At 50.2% G+C, this 27,632-nt stretch overlaps 1 protein-coding gene across 1 annotated transcript; it reads left to right on the top strand.

Moving 5' to 3' along the window:
- On the top strand, positions 1 to 27,527 carry WNT4 (Wnt family member 4). Its single transcript, XM_030537810.1, has 5 exons — positions 1 to 77; positions 19,541 to 19,776; positions 24,909 to 25,040; positions 26,237 to 26,379; positions 26,654 to 27,527. The coding sequence occupies exons 1-5, from the start codon at positions 1 to 3 to the stop codon at positions 27,119 to 27,121; spliced, it is 1,056 nt and encodes a 351-aa protein (XP_030393670.1). The 3' UTR covers positions 27,122 to 27,527.
- The last annotated feature ends 105 nt before the right edge of the window (positions 27,528 to 27,632 follow it).

Raw genomic sequence — 27,632 nt, 5'->3', positions numbered from 1 at the left:
ATGAGCCCGCAGTACTCCCTGCGCTCCCTGCTGCTGGTCATCCTCGCCGCCTTCTCGGCCAACGCCAGCAACTGGCTGTAAGTGCGGGGCCGGGAGCGGGCTGGGGGCGGACCCGCCGCGGAGCAGGTGCCTCCGGCTCCCTGCCGGCGCCCCAGCGCTGGGCTCCGCGGGGGCATTTGGCTGGTGGGCGCCGAGCGGCTCCGAGCAGGGACCCCGGGAGCCGAGCCGGCCGCTGCCGGGCAGGGGAGTGTCACTGCGGGAGGCACTTGCTCCGAGCCCTGCGGAGCCGAGTCCGCCTGGGAGCTCGCTGCCTTCAAGGAGCGGGGCCGGAGGGGGAACATGCGCTAGCCTGGCCCCACGCTTGGGGGGCGGGGGGCCCCATCTCCCCCTTTTGTTCCCCCTCTAGGGCTGGGATTCCCTCCGCCAAGCCAGCCGCCCCTCGTCTTCCCCACGGAGGAAAGCCAAGCGGGCAACCGATTAACCCGCCGGGGAGCGGGGCTGCCAGGCTCCCGAAGTGACCCCCAGTGGCGGTGCACGGTGCTTTCTTTCCCTTGCTCCGTGCTCGCAGCGGGGCTCTACCTGATCGGCAGCTGCAGGCGCTGACCCTGGCCGCCCGCTGCACTCAGCTTCGCTGTAGGAAACGTCCCAGGGTCGAGCTGAGCCCCGTCGCTTGCTTATCTGTCCCAGTCCCAGCATGACCCGTCTCCTGCACCGCCTCAGGCAGCCCTGCTCGCAGCCTCCTGGGCTGGGACCCCCCTTTCCTCCTGGTGTCCTAACCAGTTAAAGAGCAGGACTGGTGTAATCTGGGTTTCCATGAAGATCGGGAGGGGGCTGGACAGTTTCTCCACCTGGGGAGGAAAGAACAAATGGCCCCTATGATATTGCCCTACCTGTCCACCCTGCTGTTGCTCCGAGGTCATGACCTGCTTCCTGAGAGACTCCTTTTGGGTCATGGTGTCACTAACTGGGGTGAACTCCAGCACTCGGACGCCCAACAGAGGCGAGGCAGGACTCTTCCCCGGAGGAATTATTATTTATTGTTTAGGCTAGTTATAGTATAACTTTATGGAAGCAGAAGCTACATCTGCATTTGTTCTTAAGTTACTAATCTGTGTAGCACCAAGGCCTTGAGGTCAGAGCTCAGGTCAAAATGCAGCCTGGGTTTTGCTGCGGTTATGATAAGCGAGTAAATAATCAGGGGGACAGGATTGGGTGAAGTGGGGAGAGAGAAAATGGCAAAGTTACAAACCTACAGCCCAGTTTAGCAGCAGCCTTCTCTCTTCCCTACCCCTCAGGGCCTGTCCGTGCTGATGGACACTGGATCTTTCCTGGCCCTAGTGAGAAGAGTAGGGGTTTGCTTCCCCTCCTCCTATCGTTCTCCACCTGGCTGGCACGCTGTGTCCCAGAGCTCTGGAGATCAGTGTTGCCATGGGGCTCTCTGGGATGAGAAGCTCTAGAAATGCAAATTCTGAGGGTATGATGTCGAGGAGCCCAGTTAGATTAGGAAGACCTGGAACAAACACTGAGATAACCTGTAAGGTAAACACTGACGGGAACTGCTGCAAGTTCTAGAAGATTTCTCCAGAGCTTTGCCAAGGCTGAGGGAAGAGCTCTCTGACACCGGCTCTTTGGGAGGGCTCTGCTGAGGGGAGAGGCAGCATCTTCCTCCATAACTTTGAGTTAAGCATCGGTTTGACTACTTAATATCTTCTGGTGGGTGAGGAGGCTGCTGCCGCTCCAGCTTTTATCGGTCCCCACGGCTGTGATTGAATTCTAATTAGAGCCCAGTTCAAGGGTTTAACAAATCTAGTCTCTGGAGCAGAGTGACTGTTGCAGGGTGTTACAGCAGTAGCACAAGCCACCATGGCTACATTTACCACTTGTAACATAACAATAAATCTAAAGGGCCGGTTTGCCTCTTCCTCTGCACCTCAGTCTCCCATGGGCATGAACAGGAGTGATGAATGTGTCACGAAAGGAGATTAATCTCCAGAGACATTACATTTCAGCTATCACAATGAATAAGGTAGGACCTTGTCATTTCTGCCTCAACTCAATGCTGTATGTCTAGCTTATGCCCCCCTGCAGACATTTCCATTGTCCCTGCCAGCCACAGCAAATCCATGCCCCTTATTCTGCTCTATAGTGCACAGGTGCCAATGCTTTATCTCTTGTTTAAGCCAGTGGTGGCTGAGTGGTTTTTAGAGGATGCTACTTAGCCCAAGGAGACCAAGGTGCTGACCAATCTGTGCCTGGAGTGGCCACTGTCGTTCATCAAATAGCCAGCTGGAGAGAAGGGTGCTATAAGGAGCCTGTTTGCCCCATGCTCTGTTACTGGACTCCCCTTTTTTTTCCCTTGTCAGGTGGAAAGACTTTTGTGGCAAGGGTCTCTTGCAAATGCTAGGTGGGTTAAAGCAGACAACAAGGCGGCCTTTAACTGCCTCACATTTGGTGAAGACATGTCATGGATCTATGGTGGTGGCATCTGCAGTGAGCAGGACTGAAAGGGGAAGTACTGGCTGAGGATAGTGGCCCTACCAGGAACTTTGCAGAGGAGTTGGCACAGATGCTTGCCAGGCTGACTTTTGGGAAAAAGGGAAAATTCTGTCGGTGGAATCATCTTAATATTTAGGGATTTTTACAGGGACTCTGAGCTCTCCAGCACTTCCAAGCTTCTCCCTGCACTCTGTTTTGATGCAGTACCAACAGAAACTGCTGACCTGGGTTTCCCACATCCACCCAGTCATTTGGCCCATCACACAAGGTTACCAAAAATTGAAGGGGCCAGGGAATGTGTAGCTGTTTATCTGCCAGTGGGTGGGGTTTGTGTGTAACAGGAAGGTTGTCGTTGTGTAGTAAAAGTAGATGTGTGTAAGAGGATGGCAGCGTGGAGATGCAGCGGTGGGCGTGGAGGCTCCTTTCCCCAGGGCTGTTCTCTGGACAAAGAGGGTTTGACTCACAGGAGTAGCGGGCAGGAGAAACTGTGTTGTAACCAATGAAAATGGCCTTCAGCAAAACCACCCTGGGGAGTAAGATTTATTTATTTATTTTTTTAAATAAGGGTTGGCTGTACTGAGAGGGATTTCCACTGGCTGGGTGGGATTATGCATTAACTTGTGTATTTGTATTACAGCAAGGCTGAAAAATGCCTTATTATGATATGTAGTCCTGGTACCTAGGCCTCTGTACACTGCGTTACTGGAGCTGAGTGTGTTGCAGCATTGCAGCCCCCTTGGTTCTTGTTTGAGAAAACAGAGCATAGGCGGCATTAGTTGCCAGCGACTGGGGACTTGTGTTCAACAGTTCGTACTTTCTAGGTTATAGTGGCTCTCTCTGAGAAGATGGACATGTGGGGATGAAGCTCTGTGGGAGTGGGCTCTGAAGCTCTGTGGGCTCATTCCAAGCACTTACTTCCAGGCACCAATTCCTGCCAACTGTATGGAGGGAAAGCAGAGATTCATTTCACTGCTTTTGGAAGAAAAGAATGGAGTCTGGCATAACAAATGTAGCTAGTCCAATAAAAAGACAATTTGCAACTTGGTGTTTTTATTCTTTGCCTATTGGACTCAGGCAAATCCCACTTCTGACATCAAAAGAAAGAGCTGCCCTCAGGCAGTAAACCCAGAAAGAAGGACTCTGGAGCTCTCAGAGAGTCTGAGAATAAGTATGTTCTGCATGTTTCCCACATACCATGTGTATTCTGCGCAGAGCTCTAGCGCTCTGCTTTATCGTAGTGTTGTGTCTTGCTTCAGGCCTGTGCATGCTGCATGTGTGTGTGTGTACAGCACATGTGGCCCGTGACCATTGCATTCAGCCTGGGCAGGCAGTGTGTGGCTCTTTTTGATATGTGTTACCTTATGCCCAGATATGTCGTATTTGTGTGCATGTTTCGTTAGGCCTTTGTGTAGGTGTGTATGTTCAGTGGCACAGCTCTGTAGAGAGTTTGCTTTTCCAGAAACCTGCTGGATTAGTGATTAAGCTCAGTGAGCGTTTCACAAGACAAGAGTTTTTCTAAAGCTTCTTTTAACCTGTTGGAACTCGCATTCCCCAAACGCTTCAGAGACAGACAGCTTGTAACAGTTGAATTGGACATTTTCACAAACTCCTTGCTTTGCATGGAAGAGCTGTAAGGAGGTAGCCGGGGAAAGGCTGTTTAGATTGGTTCGTATGCCAGTGTTTATGCGTTTTATAATCTGTAAAGGAGAAGCATCTTGGGATCTTCTGGAATGACTGACCTGCAGTCCCTCAGAGGGATCACTGTGCTACAGAGACTTTCAGAGTTGGAAGCAAGTTTCCAAAATCTGATCATTAAACAAACCAAGATACTTTATATCTGGCTAGAAAGTAAACCTCAGGCATATTTTGTCAGTCTCTGGATGTTAGGAGTTGCTGCTGGGTTTGCTGCATGTCCAGGAAATCTCTGCCCTTAAGCCATTTCCAGATTTGGAACTAGAAACTTTTTGATTACACCTGTAGCCTTGCTTTTCCTCCTACATTTCCAGGATCAGTGGAAGCTTCATACCAAACACTATATTGAAGTGAAAGGTTAGTGCCCAGTAGATCTTAGCCCCAGACTGAGGGTATGTGCCAGGGGAAGGGAACATCTCCTTTGGCCTCTGTGTGCCTCTCAAAGTTGGCCAAACATTATCTCCAGCAGTACTTAATTTGTGCCAGGGCTTGCCAGGGATGAGCCCTGCTGTCTCTAGGCTTGGCAGTTCATAGCCCAGACACCTCTAGGCTTGGCAGTTCATAGGCCCAGCGCCTCTGGACTTACTGCATCAGTTATGAAAGTAAAAAAGTTGCGTGAACCCTGACACCTCTTTCATTACAAATTTAGCACTGATCTCCAGAGGAGCACAGAAGCTTGCTGCACACATAGGAGTTTCACTCCTGGATAGTCCATGGCTTGTGTTACTTTCCAACGCATTGGATTGCAGGTGTTACTGTGACTGGCTTATAGGACTGAATTAAATTCTTGATTCATTGCTATTATTGCGCTAAAATATTCCAAACCCTGCACTCAAAAACATGGCTTGTATGTGCCAAGGCGTTTTCTAGGTGGTGCAAATGGGATGCATGTCCATTTTTCCAAAGGGGCACTGCAGTGTACTAGCTGAGTACCTCACCGAAGTGGAATAGGATGATCAGAGTTCTGACTCTAGGTGGGCAAATGAAATCATCACCGAACAACTTTGTTGGCAAATTCCAGTACAACTGAGTAACTGTAGCCAGTAAACAAACAGGCACTATGAAGCCTGGTTTCTCCTGACTCTGTATTTGACACTGTTGGCTTTTAAGATGTGACTGGTTGTTTGGATTATTAGGATGACTTTCTCGAAGCTCTAGAAAAAAGATTGCTTGTGTGTGGAGAACCCTGGGCACCCGCTCATCCAGAAATCATTAGCGACTGCCTTCATTTTCATGCTGTTATCTGGATAAAATTGTGTTGGTCTCTGGGAGCTTTGCAGGAGGCTCTCCATGTGCTGTAAATATTCTGAGATGTGGTTATGCTGCTGTATAGCAGGGTGTGCCGCCAACAGCTCTTTAACCCTTGTAAATAGGGGGTAGAGATGTGGCAGTAACATTTCCCTCTGGGCTGAGATTTGGCTTAAAGGGCCAGGAGCACAGTTGTTGGAGTTTTTGTTTGTTTTGAGGGGGAGGAAGTGGGGAGGTGTTTAAACTTTAAGAAAGTGGATTTGACTGTTCTATGAATACTTAAAAATCTGTGACTTACAAAGCGAGGCCTGCTGGAAAGTTGGTCTCTGTGGTCTCATTCTGCTGGCGTTAGAGGGCCAGAGAGGAAGGAATAATGCTTTGCATTTCTACAGCCCCTTTCATCCGGAGATCTCCCAGTGCTTTGCAAACACAGGGCCAGATTCTCCTCTGCCTGGTACCTAGTCTCATGGACACCTTTGAAAGTTGGAGTTGAGTGCAGAATTCTAATTTGGTAGTGCTTACTCTGCTGGTGCTGGTGCAAATGGCTATCCACGGTGCAAGGCGATGGGGAACTGGGCCCTGGGCTGATCATTCTCCCTCCCGTGACTGTCTGGTTGGCTCTGCTCTTACAACTACCTTGATGTGGATGACAGAGTTCTCTTCAGCTAGAGGTTCCCAGCTTTCACCATAGCAGCAAGAGGTCCGGATTCTCAGGTCTGGCTAAAATCCACTCATTGTGGATTTTACCTTTACATCATCCTTGTGGCTCTAGATTTTCAGCCCAGCTGTGGCCTGGTCCAGCCCAAAGCTGATGTCTGACTGCCAAGAGCCCCAAGGTGCTGGTCTGGCGCAGGTGGGAATGGCTGGAACATAGAGGCACTATTGCCATGTCCCCTTTACCCTGGTCACTCTCCCTGTTCCAGACCTTACGTAGTGGACATTCCCAGGTAGCCAGCCTATGGCAGCACAACACAGACAGACCAACACTGTAAGCTAGAACCACAGTCGCTTTGCATGCTGAACATCTTGTGAGCGCAGTCCTGGAGGCTGACTAGGAGTATTCCACGAGAGGAGAGATTTGAGGACCCAGATTTGGGAACAAATTCTGTGAGCGGGGTGGGGAGCTCCCTTGTGCTGCTCCAGGGTTCCTTTGGAGACCCACCATCAGTGTTTTGTCACTTCATATTTAGCTCTCTAATCCTGAGGGAGGCATTGGGTTGTCCATGCAGCAAGCTCTCCCCAGGGTCTCATGCAGCAGGGGACACCCTTCCATGGAGGGCAAGAGGACGAAGAGCTAAAAGCTTCAAATTATTCTGTAGGACATTTGTATTTTGAAATAGATTAAAAAATCTTGCAACAGTTTACAACAAGCCCAGTCAGCTTCAGTTTTCCAAAAAAAAACAAACCAGCAAGTGGCTTAAAGGTTTGTATCTTGGTGGCAGAAAAAACACTTTGAAATCGCCCAGACCTTGGGATTAGCTGGGATGGGCAAGGCCCTGATCTCGAGCCCCTTTTAGATGCTAGTAATGCCATCGATAATCAGGTCCTAGCTGGCCGGGAATCTCCAGGACTGTTTGTCAGGACAGGAGGTAACTTGATCAGCAATATTCAGATAGCTAGTGATGGGGAACATCCTTATTTGGGGCTTCTTGAGCAGGTGATAAAGGGATAGCTTGGTGGGTCATGGCAGGCAGGAACCACCCTGAATCTGGGTGTGAAGGAGGGTATCTGAGAAGTGAAAGTGAAATTAAAAAGTGCTGCCTCCCAGGCTGAGAAGGGGAAGATTCCTGTGAGCTCCAAGACCAAAACAATGGCAAGGAAAGTGGACTTCTGTCTGCCTCGTTCCTGGTACTGCATGTGATGGTAGTTTCTGAGCCTATAATGGACCCTGCAGTTATCTGAGCTGTCGATGACTGTTACAGTTGCTGCTGTTTGTGTCACTCAGCTATAAGATTGTCACATGGGGCTGGAACAATTTTTATAGTGAAGGTGCTGGGAGCCATTGAACCAAACTGTAAACCCTGTATATGAAGGAAACCACTTCAAGCCAGGGGGTGCTGCAGCGCCCCTCCCCACCCCCACCCCCTCTTCTAATTCCAGTATCTCTGGTTCATTGTCATCCCCTTCACGAACTTGTCGTCTTGGCCGCTGTACGTGGAAGCAGTCTATTGACTTTCTTAAAAGTGATAAAAGTGCCAAACAAACTCAAGAATCTGTTTCTGACATGTTTTCATATGTCTTTACCAAGGCAGGTTTCCTAACTTTCATGATATTTTGTGGATATTTTTAAGCCTTGGATCCTGGAGTCATGTGAATACAAGGGAATCTCAGCTTTCACTTAAAAAGTTTCTAGTCCTCTTGGTTGCAGAGAGAAGCTTGAAAACTTGACCCAAGTGTTCCCTAAAGGCTCAAGCCAGAAGGTAAATAAAGCCCCCAAATGTGCTAGTTTTTATAAAAATCCGATGACCTGGGGGGCCCTGACTCAGGATTTTTAGACACTCGAGTTGGCAATATTTAAGGCTGTAAGAAAACTGTGGGCAGCGGTTTTGTGGTGGCAACTGCAACTTTTAGCAGACACAGCAACTTCTTATAGTTGCTGCAGATTTCAGCACTGCCAGCACTTGGATGCTGCAGCCAGCAGAGGAGCAGTTTCTCTTCACATATTGAGGAAGATACAGTGAAGAGTTAATATTGTGAGTTTGTGCGTTTATATTCAGTTAAACCAGTTCATGAACTCCTGTAAGTTCTGTGCAAGTTAGTGCTGCCCCTGAGGTCCTGTCAGCCTGCCAGTGTGCACATTGGGGTAATGGCGTTGTAAAGCTGGACTGTGCTGCAATATGTTTCCTGATTTGAAGGTTGAGCAACAAGATCGAGTCAGTGCCAATGGCACTTTTCTCCTTTAGAATAATAGCAATTGGACCGCATTCAGCATTGCATGACAGGCTTGTGACAGTGTCAGCAGCACATAGAGAGTCAGCAGTGACAGCATTTCTCAGACTCTGTGACTGTTGTGGCAAAGAAACCTTGGCACAAAGCAGTAATGTGTGGCAGAGCACGTCCGTGTGTGCCAGCATGCAACAATGGGTTTGCAAGGTGTGCAGCATGCGGCAGTGCTTGTGTGCCATAGTACAGAGCAGTGTTTCCCAGCCTTGTACCTCCCCCCGTGGGTCTGGGCGAGGTTCTAGGTTTGGTCTGGCTGATCCCCCATTGTGATGGGGAGTGGGACGGTCAGCTAGGCCAATTCTGAGGAGTGGTGCTGCAACTGGCATGGGGGGGGGCAAGTGGTTAGTGCAAAGCCTAGAGTGGCAGAAGCTTGTAATTGTGTGGAAGTGACACACTGAGAGACTGACTTGGTCACTTTAACTAGAGGTGGAAATTGGGAGGTGCAAAGCGAAGCCAAGAGAAGAACAAATGTGCAGCCGATGTAACAGGAAGATTGAGAAAGAGACACATCCTAGTCCAGTGCCCGAAACAGAATCAATTCAGGGATGACGCTTTTCATTAAAAAACAGTTACAGAAAACAGTGTCTGACTAGCGGGAGATGGCAAAGGGCCTGTCTCGGTAGGATGCTGCATAGTGAGATGTTGCCACAGAGCCATGAATGACAAATGGCCATGGATGAAAGCTCCCAGACTTACCTCCCAGCCTTAGGCAGATGCTTGATGTATTGTATCCACCTCTGACAAATCCCTGGGTTTTGTACTCCATTCTCTGGCAGCACACACAGCTGATTGTGCTAATCAAGGATTGCTGAATTGTGTTAGTGCATGACATGGTATGTCATATTGCAACATGCTCCATATTGTGAAATACACTTACTGCTACACCACTGCAGAGTTCGTGTGTGAGCTGACATGCTGGAGGTGTGTGGCAGGACTGGCTGGGGCAGTGACAGTGGTGCAGTGTGTGGTGAGTGTACCTAAGAAGTGTGTAGAATACAAACGGGGGGCTCTCCAGCTGTTCACAAGAACACTTTCTCTGCCCTCTCTCCACTGTCAGATAAAGGCCTATTGGGAAACCACAGGAAGTGGATTCCCTTCTCCCTGTCCTGTAATTCACTCCTGAAAGAGTCATGGGGGGGAGGTAAGGGCGGGGAATTGCTCCATCCCCTTCTGCCTGAGTGAGAATGAGAGAATCCTCAAATTACCTCTCTTCCTTCCAGGTGTATTCAGTCGGGAGCTTTCTTTCCCTCTGGCAGCAATGCTCTGAGCTCCTTTCCCCTTCCTGGGGAGCCTCCTCTTTCTCCGGGGAAACTGTTCTGCTTGTGCCAGGCCCAGGGGAAGGGGGGTAAACCCCTGTGTCCTAGAAGACCCAGAGGCCAGTGTGGTGTGATGTCTCTCTTTGTTGAGAAGGGAGCTCCTATTACTCTGTGCAGATACGGGGAGGGGGGGGAGCCTATGGTTAACTCCCCCTCCTCGCCAGCTCTGGCTGCCTCTTGGGCTGCTCCAGTCATGCTCCTTTGATTCCAGAGGCCAAAGTCTCAGTCTCTCCCCTGCATTCCATGGGGCATCATCCCTGAGGCACAAACTCCTCCCTGCTCCCCGGTGCTGCTGCTTCTCCCCATAGCAATCGTCGCTATGGAGCCCTCAGGCTTCAGCGTCCCATCCAACACGTCTCAGTTACAGCAAGAGCCTAAAGAAGCTCCATCGATTTGAGTTTAGCCAAGAGAAGAGCCAGAGGTGGCCTGAGCAGGCTGTAGGTACATGAGGAGAAGATTTCTGATGGCAAAAGCCTCTTGAATTTAGCAAACAAAGGCAGAACAAGAACCAGTGGCTGGAAGCAGAAGCTAGATGTGTTCAGACTGGCAATAGGGGCAGATCTTTAACTTGGAGGGTAATTAACCATTGGAACAGCTTAGCCAGCAATGTGGTGGAGTCTCCATCGGTTTAAGTCAAGATTAAACAAATATCTAATTGAGCTAGAGCAGAAGTTCTAGGCTTGATGCAGGAACTGCTAAGTGAGAAATTCTCTGGGGCTGCGCTATGCAGGAGGCCAGACTGGATGGTCATAATGGCCCCTTATGCCTTTAAAGCTGTGGACCTGCCCTTTTTAAACTCCCCAAATACATGTAAGACAGAATGCTTGAAACTGGTCACTTTTAGAGGGCCTCAGCCTTTTATAGCAGTGCAACTGTGACCTCATGTGCCGTAGTCCAGGAGGATTAGAGAGTGGTTGTGTGGATGAGGCTATATCAGGCAGAAGGAACCATAGCCAGTGAAACACAGGCCATTGGCTAAACAGAGGGCAGCTTTTTGCTATGGCGAGAGTGAAAACCAACCTGGCACTGGAGCAGGTGTTGTGTGCGAGGTCACATGAGAGATTAGAAAAGGCAATTTTCTCCAGCATTTTGCAGAGTGGGGAGGATGGAGATAGGGCAGTGACTAGAGAAGGTGTCTGAGTCAAGGAAAGCAGAACAATTAAACCAAAAATAATCCTAGGCCCCATCTAATCCCAGCCAGTGCTTTCCATTGTACGCTTTCTAGTGTTTTGCCCAGTCTTTTAAAAAGTTCTGGGAGCCTGGTCTGCTTCTCCTGCCCTAGGCAAACTGTTCCACACCCTAACTTAGCTCACTATCGGGGTGTCTTTCAGACTGAGTTTTCTGTTTAATTTTAAGCCAAATTATTCTTAATCGTTCCTTGAGCCATCCACCCTTCTGCTAATTTTCATGGTCTTTGGAGCTCCCTCTAGTTTGTTGGTATGTTTCTGGCAATAAGGTCTGGTGGCACTAGAGACACAGAGATGGCCTCGTGCTCACTACAATAGTCACAAAACAAGAACATCAGAGGTACCAATACACCCAGAGCAGATTTGTTTAAAAATCCAAATGGCTTCTTCTCTGCAAGACATTTGCTATGTCTTCCCTGATCGCTGTCTTTATTGAATATCTCAATGACTCAGATTCTCTGTAGTGGGAAAGCAGAAGTTTATCTCCCCCTAATTTCAGTTTTATCTGCAACCTGCATGGGCTGTCTTCTTCTTGCTCCGGGAGGCTTTCTCCCCTGAAGTTGCTATTATCCTTGGGATATTTTAAACAAAAACAGATTAATTTTTAAAAGAGCCCTGGGGTAGGAGGGATCTTGCAGTGTTGCAGACAAAACAATTGCAGAGGGGATGAATCGCAGACTTTTTAAATTGTGAGGTTTGGCCTAGCTAAACACAAAGTTATACTGCTATAACTAAGGTGTCTTTATACTGCCTTAGTTAAACCAGTGCAAACTTTTGTGTAGAAGAGACCTTTTTGGTTTTAAACAGGGAACTAGAGTTGTGGACAAATCCTGAGACGTAAAGGCTAAAAGAAAGAGGAGTAACAGGCACGACCCTGCGAGCAACAGTGTCACTGAAAGAAAGTCAGCCCACTACAAATGAACCATGGGACTAATTGGCTCCTTGCTGTGTTCTAGGCCCAATATGGAAAGGAAGAAAAATACCTATCTAAAGTAGGATCTAATGCCTTCTCTGTGGTGCCTGCTGTTTGCTATTGTGCTGAGGGACTGGTAGAGAGAAATAGGTTCCAATGGAACAGTCAATATGTAGGTGTGAGAGACTTCAAGGAAAGTTTGAGAGACTCTGGTTCTGATTCTGTGCAATCTTCTAGCCCTTGAAGGGCTTCCAGCTGGTTACTTGGGGAAACAGTTTGAAGCAGAAGTGCCTTAGAGAGTCCTTACTTGGGAACCAAATGATGCTTGGTTATGCGTATTCTTCTTCATGGTCCACAAAGGCCCAGCACCTGTACTCCGGTGGGTCAGTTTACCCGTGAGAATCTGACTTCCTGATCTTCATAGGATCCGTTGCTAATGGATCCCCTAACACATCTTACTGGAAAGGAAATTAATAGATTCCAAGGCCAGAAGGGACATTATGGTCATCTAGCTTGGCCTCCTATATAAACACAAGCCAGAGAACTGCCCAGAATAATTCCTAAAGCAGACTCTTTTAGAATGAGATCCAATCTTGATTTCAAAATTGTCGGTAATGGAGAATCACGACAAAACCTTCATAAATTGTTTACAATGGTTATTTATTCTCACAGTTAAAAATGTACACCTTATTTCTAGTCGAATTTGTCTAGCTTCAACCATTGGATTGTATTACATCTTTGTCTTAGACTGAAGAACAATTATGAAATATTTGTTCCCCATATTGGGGTACTAGACTGTAATAAAATCACGCTTAACCTTCCTCTTGTTAAACTCAATAGATTGGAGTTCTTTGGTCTATCACTGTATGCAGGTTTTCTAATCATTTAATCATTCTCATGGTTCTTCTCTGAATCCTCTCCAATTTATAAACATCTGTCTTGAATTGGGGGCACAAGCGTTGGACACCTTATTCCATCAACAGTCTCAATAGTACCAAACCAGAGGTAAAATAATCTCTACCTACTCAAAATTCCCCTGTTTATGCATCCCTGAATCCCACTGGCTGCAGCGTCACACTGGGAGCTCAGGTTCAGCTAACTTTCTGCCATGACCCACAAATCTATATCAGAGTCATTGCCTCTCAGGATAGAGTCCGCCACTCTGTAAGTAGGGCCTGCATTCTTTATTCCTAGATGTAGACATTTACATTTTGCTGTATTAAAATGCATATTGTTTGCTTGCACCTAGTTTACCAAACGACCTAGATCACTCTGAATCAGTGACCTGGCATTTTCATTATTTACCAGTTCCCCAGTTTTTGTGTCATCTGCAAACTTTATCATTGACAGTTTTATGTTTTCTTGCAAGACATTGATACAAATATGAAATAGCATAGAGCCAAAACCTGATCCCCGTGGGACCCCACTGGAAACGCACCCACTCAGTAACAATTCCACATTTACAATTACATGCCAAAACCTGTCAGTTAGCCAGTTTTTAATCCATTTAATGTGTGCCATCTTAATTTCATATTGTTCTAGTTTTTAATCAAAATGTCGTGAAGTCTAAGTATATTACATCAACACTATTACCTTTATCAATCAAACTTATAATCTCATAAAAAAAAGAGATTTTTGGCAGCTTCTATTTCACATAAATCCATTACCTCCTTTAATTCTTTATACTCAAGTCCATATCAGCCACTCCACTATCTTTGTTGGGACCAATGTCAGGCCGACAGGCCTATAACTACCCAGGTCCTTCCATCTCGACTGTGTTTGTTAGTTGTGGGTTTGCTATCTGGTGTTGCCCAGTGGGACTGGCCTTGTACATAGAGGGGTTCTCTGAAGACTTCAGTAGTTTGCCTCAATTTGTACATGTCGAAGGGATGAGGCAGCCATTGGTCCAGTGTGCTGGCTCTTTCCCTCTGAAGATATGCCTCTCATTCCAGGCCAGCAATTTCCAGCACAATTGCATGCCAGATTTAAGTGCCCAGGGTCTTGAAACTATCCCTTTAGACTTGAGAACTGGCAGGCTAGTGCAACTGGAGTTGACTGGAAGACAGCAGGAGAGGAGCAATGGCCTACAGCAAGTAAAGGGAAATTCTGAGGTGTCTCGAGACAGCTATTAGCAGCAAAGCAATTGTGCGGTAGAACAGACTGCAAGGCAGGCTGTCCGGACATGAGCACGCAGTAGAGCATGTTAGATATGGTACTGGTGGGAATGAGGGTGGAAAGTGGTCCTACAGAATGTAGGCATTGGAGTGATTTGCTCCTGCAGCCTTAGCTTGCGTGTGTGCAAAGGGGAAATGACTGTCTAATTCAGAGAAAAAAATGCTACAACGGTGTTCCTTTTAAGGGCAAGATGGAATGGTGGAGCCTGAAGTTTCCATGGTCACAGTGCGGGGAAGCTAGCAACGATGGATTATGCCTCAGCCCGGGGCCTAAGGCAGCTTGGTCCTCACCTCAAAATGCTCCGTAGCTTCCACTGGGGACAAGGGGCTGATGCATCACAAAATGTAGGCATGAACCTGGGGCCCTTTGATCATGGAATGTGCGGTGGGGAACGCCCCAGAGATGGCAGATGGGGACTGCCCTCTTCTCCTGGAGCCAGGGAGGAAGAGTGGATATTACCTGCTTCCCTTCCTAACCTGTGGCTGCCAAGGATCAGGAGAAGAACAATGTGAGATGCAACCCTGTTTTCTTCTACCCTGCCCCACCTTGAAGGGAAAGAGGAGCCCCCCACCAGGGCCAACATCTCTCATTCAGCTTTGTCTATGTAGAGACATAGAAGTTTCCCGATGCTTTGGGGTGCTGGCCTGCTGACAGCACCCATGCTTGACACTTGCCATGCTCGCTGGCCATGTAACTTCTCCTCCCCAATCACTGCAATAATCGCCCTCAGCAGTCAAGGTCTCTGCAGTTCCTCTCAGTAGGGTGAAGCAAAAATGGCCCCTTGGCCTCCTTCCAGGCCCGGAAGCAGCACTCAACCTGCTCCAAGTGGCTGCTGGAGCCTGGCTTTCTCTGTAATGGCAATACCCAGAATGCTTCTATGCAGAAGACAGACCAGAGGTGGAGTGGGATGGAATACAAGGAGACCACCCCCATGTGCTAAAAGGCAGAGTAAGGCTGCTCTCCAGTACCTGAACAGAAAGGGAGAAGGGGAGTCAGAGCTAGAGGGTATAACTGGATTTACATGGAGAGGGAGGCTGGAGAGCTTGTCAGGCTGGAGGTCAAAGCAGGGGAGACTAAAAAGATCAGAACAGCCTGCAGAGGCAGGGACATGAGCTGAGCAGGCAAAGGCATCCCCAGTTCAACCAGCTTAGCTCACATAACCCACCCCCTCTGTAGCTGTGATGCGATGGCAACTTTCCTGGCCACCCTGGAACATTGCTGTGCCATGACCCCCAGAGCCCAGCCCTGACAGGAACCAAGTGTTTCCAGAAACTTCTTACTGAGATAGTGCATGTGTGTTTGGTTTTGCTCTCAAGAGGGAGGCTGTTTCCCTTGGGAAGAAGCCCCTAGGGTATCTGGAAAGTGACTGGGCTGTACACAATCCACAACTGAGGCCATGGTTACGTGCCATAGGCCCACATGACTTGTGGCTGCCAGGGTTGTGCGGTTGGATTCAGGACCCGGTTGGAAGTTATAGAAAGAAGTGCTCTGTTGTCGCCTGCCGGCAGACCTTCTCCTTGGCTTCCAAGAGGCCCCCTAGTGGATGCCTGTGGCAGTAGATCAAAGCACCACACTTCACAACTCCCTCCTTCCAAAGAGAGCCAGATTTTTTTTCTTGTTCATCTCTCGGTTTCTCTGGCTGGCTTCTTGGGGACCGTACTGCGCTTGGCAAGGATTTTTTTGTTGCATCAATGACCTGGTTGGATTCCCTTCAGCAACAGATCTGGTGCTACAGCGAGGTCTCCTGAAAGAGCTACAGAGGGAGATGCGTTTTGGAAAGCAGGTTCTGGTAACAGTAGGTGAGGCCATCCTTGAATAGAGCAGGCCCATGTTACATTGGCAGTCTGACTGTGCTGTGTCGGGCAGCGGGGGTGCATGCTTGTGTTGTGTGCTGTGCATGGAGCAGTGCTGAACAGCATTGAGGGATGGGTGCATAGACGTGGTGAGTGGAGATGGAGGCATGTGGCTAGCCCCCAGGGGGGAGGGAGTAGTTATGAGCATTCTGGATACCTTCAGCTAGCCTGTGTGTCTTGTGCATCCAGTTAACTGCTCCTCTCTCGGTAATGGATGCAGTTCTCTGAAACATCTTTTGTCTTTGTTTTATCTTTTTAAACTGTACAGTAATAAGTATTTGTTTGGGAAGCCTCTTATCTGGAGCATCTGCTTGGAAAGGTTTGAAAGGGCCCTGTCCCGCTTCTCTTCCTACGCTGCTTTGAATTTCTGAGTCCCCATCACCTGGAGAATTCTGCTGAGCTGGAAAGAACATTGGGTCTCTGAAGCAATTTTCTCCTCTCCATTTGCTAAACAGAGTTTCCCCATGTGCCAAACAGAGCTGACACTAACATGACTGCCTCCAGCAGCTTCTTCACCTGTGGCATCACTTCCTCCTGCCAGCTTGTTTGTGTTCAGAACAGTTGCAGAATCGTCAGTGGTGCTGGCTGCACAGCTGTGAGAAGTGTTAATTCAGGGGGTTCTCTGAATCCTAGGAGGTGCCTCAAATACTGCATTTGTGGGCATGGTCCAAGAACGGGGAAAAGGAGAATATTCTCCTGAAATGGGTTAGGGAGCCAGGAGTTCGTACCCCACTCTGTGGCCCTGATCTGTACTTTTTATGGCACTCTCCCCAAGGAGGATAGCAAATACCGTTTCACAGAGGAGAAAGTCACAGCACCAGACATACTGCATGGAGTTGGTGCTGCAGTTAGAACCCAATTTTCCTAACTCCTACTCCCATGACTAATCCACCAATCTGCAAGGTCATTGTGCAAGTCTCTTAACTCTTCTGTGCCTCTATTTCCATATCTGTAAAACAGGGATGATAGTTTACTGAACTCAGGGGGAGGTGGGTGGTTTCAAGGTAGTTAATGTATTATCTTCCCCTGTCATCTTGGAGAAGCAGAGAGCAGCTTTGCATGGGAACAGCAGACATCTCTCCCAGTGTCCTAGCCTGCCACAGATATCTCAGGACCCTGGCTTGGTGGGAGGAGGTGAGGCTCTGACAGAAAGATGTCAAACCTAGATTTGGCCACAGTAGAATTTCCAAGCCAGAAATGTACATTAAGGAGTCACTGAGCTGTTTTTACATAAGCAAGTAATTGTCTTAAAAGAACGTAAATTCTTGGACAAGTAGATTTAACTGGGGTTAAGGTTGTAAAAGAGTTTCACTTTAAAAGTGTGGCAGCAAGACACTCCATGTTTGTCTGTGTCTCATTAGCTCCCTATCAAATGTGCTCAATTTACAAGTGAAAATTGCATGCTTTTTCTAACTGCCAGCACTCCCCTGGGACCTGAGAGTCAAGCTGGGTTCTCTGTCTTGCACATCATTAGTAATAGGGATTCCACAGGCCAGATTCTTCCTTCAGTGACACCTGTGCAGCCCAGACACCAGAGGTGATTTTTGTACAAGTATAACCGATTGGAATTTAGTGAACAATTCTCTTGATGCGCAGGAGGGAACAGAATTCCAGCTCCCTCCTGCTGAGCTGGCTCCACAGAGCTAACAATGAAAACTTATGTACTGCTGAAGTCAGCAGATTTGCTGCCTGAGACCCAAGGGGAGCAAACTGTGCAATAAGGAGTCACTCCTGTGCAGTCCCATCTCAGAACAGAGCTTCACTTTGTAAGGGCAGGATCCTTAACAGAATGTTGTAAGACGCAAACTCCTGAAAAATCATGAAATTCAAAGACAAGATTCTACTTCAAAAACAATTGACCTGAGGTGCTTCAAACTATCTTAACTCTGCCCTGCTGCTTCTTCTTGCTGTGCCAGGGTAGCTAAATGTAACTTAGAATTTTTCTGACTGTCAGCTATTTTGGGGGTGATTTTAAACTGTCTGTCCAAGCACTGAATGGTGGTAAGGATTCCCCCCAGGTTCATTGACACATATTTAGTCCTAATGCCAGTTTCAGAGAGCCCTAAGCTGTAGGAGCTCCCTACCCCTAAAGGCAGCACAGCACTTTACTGGCAGCGCCCTCTCCAGCATGTCAGCAGGGGCCAGCAGCTACAGACAGGAGAGTGCTGACGTTAGCCTTGGGCTGTGTGAGGGCAGAGTTGGCCAAGGGGTCCCTGGCTGAGTCTGCTCTGGCAGGCGCACGGGTGCAGAGGGTGTGGGATTATCCAGGGACCTGTAGGAATAACGTACCAATGTCCTGAGCTACTCAGAAATAGTGACTGAGGGGATCAAAATGCCAGGGCAAGAGGTTGGGCCTTGGGAAGAAGATCAAATAATGGCTCTCCAAGAAACCTAATGAACCTCCCCTCACTAGACTGAGCTGGGGTGGGATCGCCAGCCCCTCCCTTCCAGAGTCTGTGAGCAGGCGCTCACACTTCTCTCCTGAGCACGGGGGAGCCCAGGCAGGGGGATAACCCTCTGGAAGCCCATGCAGTCTTGTGGGGGAGTGGTTCCAGTATTTGCCAGGAAGTGGAGAGTGGCAAGGGGATAAATCGCTGGAAGTCCAGGTAGTGAGGGGGTTACACCGCCACGCGCACCTCTTCCCCAGAACACTGTCACTAAGTACCCTCAGCCCCAGGCTGGTGCAGCAGCCTCAGTCCTGGAGAGCAATGTGCAAGGCAGCAGGAGAGTGCAGCCTGGGGTGCCCTGGGTGCACAGGGAAGCAAAGGCAGCGTTTTTCAAGTTGGTGAGCCCTGGAGCCCATGTTTGTGAGTGGAGACCTGGAAGGTGCGACAAGTGGTTCTGCCCACGACGGGCTCCTGACTCCAGCTTCCCCACTTCAAGCCCCACTAGAATTCCGAGTGGTGAAAGACCCAGCAGTCTCCACCCCCAACCACCCGCCAGGGCTGGATGCCCACGCGAAGGTGGGCCCGGCAGCCTCCACCACCCACCAGCGCTGGCTCCCCACGCAAAGGTGGCTGAGGAAGCTAAAAGCAGGACTAAGAAGGGAAGTGGTTTGAGGGAGATGTTTGTCATGAGGAGAACACAGCCAGCGCTGAGGGAGCAGTGTGGCAGCTGCAGCTGGCAGTCGAGCCGCTGCTCTGCTTGCTTTGGCTGACTTGAGAGACCTCTGGCTTTTCCTAGTAGCACTTGGATGTGCTGGTACTCAGGAGACTTGACAGGGCATATTCAGAACATGCCTAGAATATCCCCCTCCGTGCTAGGCAGACAGAGCAGTGAATGCACTCCATGCTGTAGCTGGGCAGGAGGGCCATACTCTCCCCCAGTGTTGCTCTCGGGACCCTTGCTCTGCTCCAAGGCAGAAGGGCCATGCTGCAGAACTCCCACAGCCAGCCTGGCGATGCAGAGGGACCCAGTCAGGCACTAGCCTCCAGTTCCAGTAAGGAAGGAAGGAAGGAGAGCAGCCTGTGTTTTTATCTAGCCTGCTGGAAGGGCCACGTGGGTGGAGATCTCACCAGCTCTCGAGGTTGTCAGTGCAATGGCAAGGGGTCTTTCCAGCCTCAGGACCGCAGGTGTCTGTGCCCAAGGCTGCCCCTGATATCCAAACAGCTCCTGGGAAGGGAAATGAAGGGGCAGCATTTCCCAGAGAGAGGCTGGGACAGTTCTTTCTCCTGTGCAACAAACCTTTCTAACAGATTTTGCTGGGTGTGCTGACAGGTACCTGGCAAAGCTGTCCTCAGTGGGGAGTATTTCCGAGGAAGAGACCTGTGAGAAACTGAAAGGGTTAATCCAGCGCCAAGTGCAGATGTGCAAGAGGAACTTGGAGGTGATGGATTCGGTGCGTCGGGGAGCCCAGCTGGCCATTGAGGAGTGCCAGTACCAATTCCGGAACCGTCGCTGGAACTGCTCCACGCTGGACACCCTGCCGGTCTTTGGCAAGGTAGTGACACAAGGTGAGCGAACTGTCCAGAGGCGGGTGCTCATCTGGGAAAGGGAGGGAACTTAACTGAGCCGTGAGCTTCCAGGTGGGAGGTAACGAACATCCAGCTGGGGCCGTAGCAGTGACGCAGACAGAGGCAGATCTTGTGGGAAATGGCTGCATTTTGTAGACCAGGAGTTCTCAAACTGGGGATCGGGACCCCTCAGGGGTTCGCCAGGCTGTTACATGGAGGGTCACGAGCTGTCAGCCTCCACCCCAAACCCTGCTTTGCCTCCAGCATTTGTAATGGTGTTAAATATATAAAAGGTGTTTTTAATTTGGGAGGGGGGTCGCACACAGAGGCTTGCTGTGTGAAAGGGGTCACCAGGAGAAAAGTTTGCGAACCACTGTTTAAAGTTTGAGAACCACCCATGCAGCGTGTGCTCACTAGTACTCCAGTGTGGTGTCTGATTTATTTGGCAGCATCAGAGCTACCATGTGGTGAAGGGCAGGAGATGGCCCAATGCTTTCCTTTCACTTCTGCCAGAAATGCCACCTTTCCCTGCCACACACCCGTTTTACAGAATGGTAATGTGCTACTCTCCCAAAAGACAGGCATATGAATGGGAACAGCTTTGTTTTGCTGGGTGTTGGTGGCGAGCAGTTGGGGATTGGAGATGGCAAGTAGCCATCACTGGGGACTACCAAGGAGTGCAGCCATGGGATTCTGTTTGAGGCTCCTGGACTGGCTCAGTTGGCTGTGGAGGGCCACAGGAAGCTGTTGAGGATGTAGGCAGAGTGGTAGTAATGCATGTGGTACCACCTGGTCCTGGGACTCTCATACGTGCTGTACAGGAAGGTTCGTTGGGGCTGTTTTTAAGCTTGCCCAGTTCCTTAGCTGCTGTCTGCGTTTCTGTTGTGAACCCCAATTTTCTTGCCCGTGCTGCAGAGCCGGCCCTCTGCCAGCATAGCAGGGCTCTCCATGTACCTGGGTTGGGCACAGTGGCGCGGGCTGGCCACGGTCTCTCAGCCTGAACTCTGCCTTGCAGCATGTTTGAGGTGGAACTGGCCCCGTAAAGCTACTTGGGTAGTTCTGCAACTTCATCTGCCTCACCAAGAAGCTCCCCCTGGCAAGGGCCTAGCAGCAGCAGCAGTGGCAGGAGGATGCTTTATTTATTTGGTCTCTTCTCTGGTCAGTGAACAAGCCCTGAGCTAGGCCTGTCAGCGAGCATGGCTGGACCCTTTGTGACTCCGGAGTGAGACCTTGGGATGATGCCCTCTGCTGCCCAAAAGCAGTAAAACACTCATCGCTCTCTGCATGCTGCTATGCTGGCTCTGGTTCTCATCCTTCCAGCTACAGAGACTCCAGAGCCATCCATCGTAATGAAATGATCTCTGGCGTGGACTACCCCGGCTTCCTACATTCTAACCGTCTGTGAGCACCGTGCTCACCTCCTGACAGTGCTGGGACCAAACGGAACGCGGCCCATGGTTGTAGAGCAGGGAGGGCGCAGAATATAAGAGCTGGGGGCGAGCAGGGCAGAGAGCCGTGTCAGGACTCAGATGGATTTGTAGAGCTGAGGGGGACTAGAATAGCATGGAGGCGCATCAGTATTGAGATGCAGTGGCAAAGCTGGGGGTGCCCAGGACCATAAGCACTGACTTTCATTTCCCCTGGGGGTGCTCTGCCCCCATTCTGCCCCTTCCCCCCAGGTCCCGCCTTCCATCTTACTCTTTCCCATCCTTACTCTGTTCCCTCACCCAAGGCCCTCACCCACCCCCTCTAACATGCATCCAACGAAGTGGGTATTCACCCACAAAAGCTCATGCTCCAAAACCTCTGTTAGTCTATAAGGTGCCACAGGACTCTGTCGCTTTTTACAGATCCAGACTAACATGGCTACCCCTCTGATACCCCTCCTCCAAGACTCCACCTTTGCTCTACCTCTTCCTGTCCCCTCCCTGAGGCCCCTGCCTGCTCGCTGCTCTCCGCCCTCCCCCATGCCCCTCCCCAAGCCGTCAAACAGCCGTTTGGTGGTGCTCCCAATTAGCTGTGGCTGATGGGTGCTGAGCACCCATTCGTTTTTGTCCATGGGTGCCCCAGAGCACCCACAGAGTCGGCGCCTATGACCAGGACTAGAACAGCAGGAGGGTACAGGGCAGAGCAGATGCACTTTGGAAGAGCTTGGGAGGAGTGATGAGTTTTCTCCGTGGCTGGCTGCATGAGGCCTGTTTCTGGAGCCCCGTTGTTCTTTCCTGAAGGCAGCACTAGTTTCTATGGCAGAGGGAGCTGCAGTGACTTCCCTTTGCTCAGATCTCCCTCTCTCCTTGCAAACTAGTGACCAGAGGCATCTCCACTCTGACCCTCTTTCCTCCATCTAATTGCTCTGTGGGTTAGATTAGCTCCTGGGTGTCCCCTACTCTGGTGTGACTCCTGCTGTTCCCTCTTCTCTGAAGCTCTGGGCACTCTCTGCTCTGACACACGAGGACCTGCAGGTCCCAGCCGCCCCCAGTCCAGCCTCAGCTCCTTATTTAACTTTCCTTCCCTCAGCATGGGGGTGAAGATTTGTGCTTGTGAAGGTTCAGGACTGGAAATACCAGAAATACCAGAAACTGAAGTCGTCTCTTTTTAGACAGCCACAGCACAAACCAACCAACATGATCCTACTATTAACCTCGATTAACTTGGAGGTGATTCCACACTGGCTGGGTTCTAACCAGCCACTGCCGCCCAGGCCAGATTACAGCCTTGGCCACCAGAGTCTGAGCTGCGACCACCAAAGTTGCTCCCGTTGTCTGACCAGTCAGTTGTGAGCAAGGGCCCGAGAGGTGAAGGGCAGATCTCTGTTCACAATGGTACGCTCCAGCTGCCATTGAAGTGATCCTGGGGCCTCTTGACGTGAGCTTCCAAGTAGCACAGCCTGGACTTTAATGCTGATCCCTTCAGTTTACAGCACAATGTTCTGAGACAGAAGGGCCCGTTGTGTCCTAGCTGCCTTGGCTTCAGAGCGTGACAGGAGCCAGGGAATTGGGTGTTGCAAGATTTAATTGATGACCACTAAACCCACAATCATCACACACATGCAGAGAGACACTATCGGTGAGAGAGAGAAACACACACAGACATGGGCACACCCCTTATATGCACCTTTCCAAAGCTCCCTCTTCTTTTGCAACTTTGCTGTAGCTCCGCTTTCACACAGGCCAATCTCTGCTGGCACAGTGACCGGCCAGCCGAAACCTGGCCATGTGTCCTGCATGTTTGCTCTCTCCCTCGGAGAGGTTTGGAGTTCCCAACAACTTCTTCCTCAATTGGCAGTTAACAGTCTGGTAACCATAAAAAGCAGCGTGAAAGGGGCTCTGTCCCCAGCTGATGAATGGGTAGGGTCCTGAGAGTGGGGCAGGGTTCTAGAGCACAGCAACGTGAGAAGGATTTTGCAGGTGGGTTTTGAGGATGGGGTGCAGGCTAATACAGGATTCTGCTTAGAGCTGTTCGGGCAGAGGGAAGCTTCTTAGGCTCCAGGGGCAGCTCCATGTGGGTTTTTTTGTGAGTGTGGGATTCAATCCGGGAGGAAATGGTTTGGGTGTGAGGGCTCTAGTTGAGGATGGAGGTTGGATTGTGGCTGAGATGTACTCAGTGCAGGGGTGGGTGGAGGGTAGGTAGTGGTGGGCCTGGTGTCCTAGGCCTGTCTAGGGGCTTGGCTAGACCTTGCAAAGCTAGAGCACCCTCAGGGTTGATCTAACTTCCCCATGGGCTCTCTGAGTCATGCTAGCTGGACCATAGCAGTGCTTCAAAAATCCCTGGCTGGGATGATTTAGTTGGGGACGAGGTTGGTCCTGCTTTGAGCAGGGAGTTGGGCTAGATGACCTCCTGAGGTCTCTTCCAACCCTGAGAGTCTGTGATTCAACTCAGCTCCCAGAACTTCCTTTACAGCTTGGGCTGGAAGGGGATTTGACCAGAGCCATTCAGGCGAGGAGCCCCGCTATGCACTTTTTCATTCTGTAGGGGAAGAGAGCTGCTGCCTGATGATTATTGATTTGCACTGTCATAGCACCTAAGTGTCTCCATCATGGACCAAGACTCCTTGCGCTAGGCTCTGTACTACAGCCCCTTTTGCACTGCTCCTGAGTTCAGTGGAGAATGGGGCCCTGGAGGTTCTGCGGGACTGTTCAGGGTGTGAGTCTACGTGGGGCTGCTCTCAAATGGCTGTTGGGGAAGGGGGGGGGGGTGGGGGGATTGTGGCTGATCTCCTCTGGGAGGCTGGGTACAAGGGCTGGGGAGACTCTCACCATTTTAATGACAGGCCCCTTCGCTTTGATTCTCATGGTCAACTTAAGCTGGCTTAATTGTTTGTTTCAACTGCCTAGGCCCCAAACAGCAGGTTTGAAATTATTAATCGTAAAAATTCGTTGTAGTATGAAGTCAAATTTCTTGGGGCTGCATCAGGGTCTCCAACTATAGGGTTTCTTTGCAGGGTTTAGGCTGCAGAATGTTCTGTGCTGGGTTGCTACGTGAGGGGCTCTGAGGGTGGTTCTCTGTCCCAGACTTGGGCTGAGAGGGAAGGGGTCTGCATACAACATCTGCATTTGTGGTTTTGTCCAGGAAAGTCTCTCTGCGAGTTTCTAGACAGCGTTCTTTGGAAGGGGTTTCTGTGCTGGGTCTCAGGCTGTGGGTATTATGCTTGGGAGGGGGTGAGGTGTGAGATTCCCTCTGCCATGTTCTGCATGAGGATGGGAGGACTCAGGATACATGGCTCTCAGAGCTGGGTTCTGCATACTGTGTGTATTGGGTATGGGCAGAAATTCTGCCCGTAGGATCAGGGTACAGGCATGCAACTTATATGGCCTTGTGTGACAGGGGATCTGTAGGTAAGTTCTAGGTACATGTATTCAGGATGGGGCATGTGATGATAGGAGTTTCTGGGTGCCAGTCTTTTGATTGGGAGGAGCTGATTGCCAGGATCTCTGGGTCAGGTAGGTAGCATGCAAGGCTCCTCTGTGCAACACAACTGCATGTGGGGAGGGGTCTAGATCAAGCAGTGGCATCAGTCTGACACACACATGCATGAGTGTGTGGGCATGGGCACCTCTGACTGGAAGGGGAGCTGCCCTCGGCTGTGCGTGTGAATTTGAAGCAATTCCTGACTGCAACTTTTGTCATTCCAGGGACACGGGAAGCAGCCTTTGTGTATGCCATCTCCTCAGCGGGGGTGGCCTTTGCAGTGACTCGAGCCTGCAGCAGTGGAGAGCTGGAGAAGTGTGGCTGTGATGGGACTGTGCATGGTGTCAGTCCTCAGGGTAAGTCCTTACAGGAGTATGATACAGGAGAGCAAGAGTGGAGGTGCCAGGCGGTTGCTAGAGGTCTTCTCTAGGCTAAGCACAGGATTGCACAAGATCCACTTGTGCAATCTTGCCAACTAGAGGTGAGAGAGGAAGAATAAGGACAAAGGAACAAAACGGATCCCTTCCCCAGTCACTCCCTGCATGTCCCTTTCAGACAGGGTGGTGGGCAGGTCACCCATTTGTCTGGGTGTCACTCAAAGGGGCTCCTAGGCAGCTTCCACATTTTCAAATAGCATTGGATGGTTTTCTCTTGAGAGTGCCACCCCCATGACCCAGTGCCCCAGGTGTGCCTGGGTAAAGCACTCCTGCTGCATTGCCAATCTTTCCAGGTGTGCCTGCCACACTGCCAGTTGTTAGCTCTGACTGGGCACAGCACGGTGCACCCTGGGAGAATCCCTACGTCCTGCTGAACATACTGCCAAGCCCTGCAGGCACCTTTCGGCTGAGGGACTCCTCCGCCCTGCAGGTCATCAGAGTACATAGGCTCATCACACAGCTGTCAGAATCCAGGGACCAATGGGGCTTTGGGGAAGGCTGCAGCCCACCAGGCAGCATGGCAGACCAGCCACACAGGAAATAAAAATCAGATATTAGCTTCTTGTCGCAGGTTACGGCTTTGAAATTTGCCTCTGGGCAATGTTTTTTCCTTTGTTTCCAAAGAGCCCCAGCAATTCTGGGGGGTGTTTCTTATTTCCCTTCCCTAGAAGGTCCTAGATGGCAGAGTCCTAGTTCTGGAGCTGCTCTTTACAGTAGCAGCTCTGGCTTATGAAGCCCTTTCACTAGACACTGGAGGCAGGAGGTGACAGCAACTGTCATAGAACCATAGAATATCAGGGTTGGAAGGGACCTCAGGAGGAATCTAGTCCAACCCCCTGCTCAAAACAGGACCAATCCCCAGCTAAATCATCCTAGCCAGGGCTTTGTCAAGCCTGACCTTAAAAACCTCTAAGGAAGGAGATTCCACCACCTCCCTAGGTAACCCAGTGTCCAGTGTGAACTCAAAGGAGACAGGAAGTGGCCAGCTCTTCTGTAGCTAGACTGTGGGGATTGGAGAGGACAGGCTGAGGAGCCGACTGATTGTTCTGTCCTCCAGCTCTGCCTCGCCCCCATTCTGCTGCAAATCACTCTTTCCAATCCCCTGCTGTGCTTAGGCTTCCAGTGGTCTGGCTGTTCTGATAACATCGCCTACGGAGTGGCCTTCTCACAGTCTTTCGTTGATGTCCGGGAGAGAAGCAAAGGCGCCTCCTCCAGCAGGGCGCTCATGAACCTCCATAATAATGAGGCTGGAAGGAAGGTAATAGCTCCTCAGAACACCAGGGCAGCTGGCAGACTGGCCACCGCCCAAGCTCCATTTCCCTTCATCTGATAATATTAATGGCTCCTGCACTTCATTGCTCACTGTCATGTCTCTTCACCTCCAGCAGGCACCTCCACTCACTGTTGCGCTAGGTCACACTTGCATCACACTTCCTGGTCTTACTGCCGTGCAGCATGGTGTATACTAATGGATCTGAGTGCGGGTGCCTCCTGCAGCAGCTGACAGCTCTCTTCTTTGTGTGCTCTTTCAGGCTATCCTGAACAACATGCGAGTAGAGTGCAAATGCCACGGTGTGTCAGGCTCATGCGAGGTGAAGACCTGTTGGAAAGCAATGCCTCCCTTCCGCAAAGTGGGCAACATGTTAAAGGAGAAATTTGATGGGGCCACAGAAGTTGAGCAGAGAAAGATCGGCTCCACCAAAGTCCTGGTGCCAAAAAACTCCCAGTTCAAACCACACACGGATGAGGACCTGGTCTACCTGGACTCTAGCCCTGACTTCTGTGATCATGACCTAAAGAATGGGGTCCTGGGGACCAGTGGCCGTCAATGCAACAAGACTTCCAAAGCTATTGATGGCTGTGAGCTTATGTGCTGTGGGCGGGGCTTTCACACAGACGAAGTGGAGGTGGTGGAAAGGTGCAGTTGCAAGTTCCACTGGTGCTGCTTTGTCAAATGTAAACAGTGCCACCGAGTGGTAGAAATGCATACGTGCCGGTGATGCCAGGATGGTAGCTCCCCTCTATAACTGACCCTTCCTCTCCCCTGCCTGTTGCCCAGGACTGGAGGAGGTGATCCAGACGCCTCAAGGAGAGGGTTGTGTAAAGAGACACCGAGTGCAAGAGAAAGATATTTAAAGTTCCAAAAGTGATTGTTGTATTTTTGCCTTTATTTATTGCCAAAGCCAGAGCCCTCCTGAACTGCATGTGCTGGAAGGGTCGCACATGTGCTCGATGCTGCTGCTGGGCTGGGGCCAGGCAAGGGACCTTTGTGGTGCCTGCCCCCAAGTACCTGCCTCCGTCAGACGAACTCCAAATGACTGACCAATGGAACATTTCGGTCCGCGTAGATTTTAAACTGTAACAAAACCTAGCGTTAGGCACTTTTATATTGGTCTTTTATATTACAGCTACTTCAGACTAAAAACAAACTGCAGGCCTGGCCTGAGGCTCCCGAAGTCTTTGTTCTCATATTGGCTGGTTCTGTACCACGTCAGGAGACGAGAGCGGGCA

The sequence above is a fragment of the Gopherus evgoodei genome, chromosome 18 (assembly GCF_007399415.2).
Source record: "Gopherus evgoodei ecotype Sinaloan lineage chromosome 18, rGopEvg1_v1.p, whole genome shotgun sequence".
NCBI lineage: Eukaryota > Metazoa > Chordata > Testudines > Testudinidae > Gopherus > Gopherus evgoodei.
This window is presented reverse-complemented; position numbering and strand designations above follow the sequence as displayed.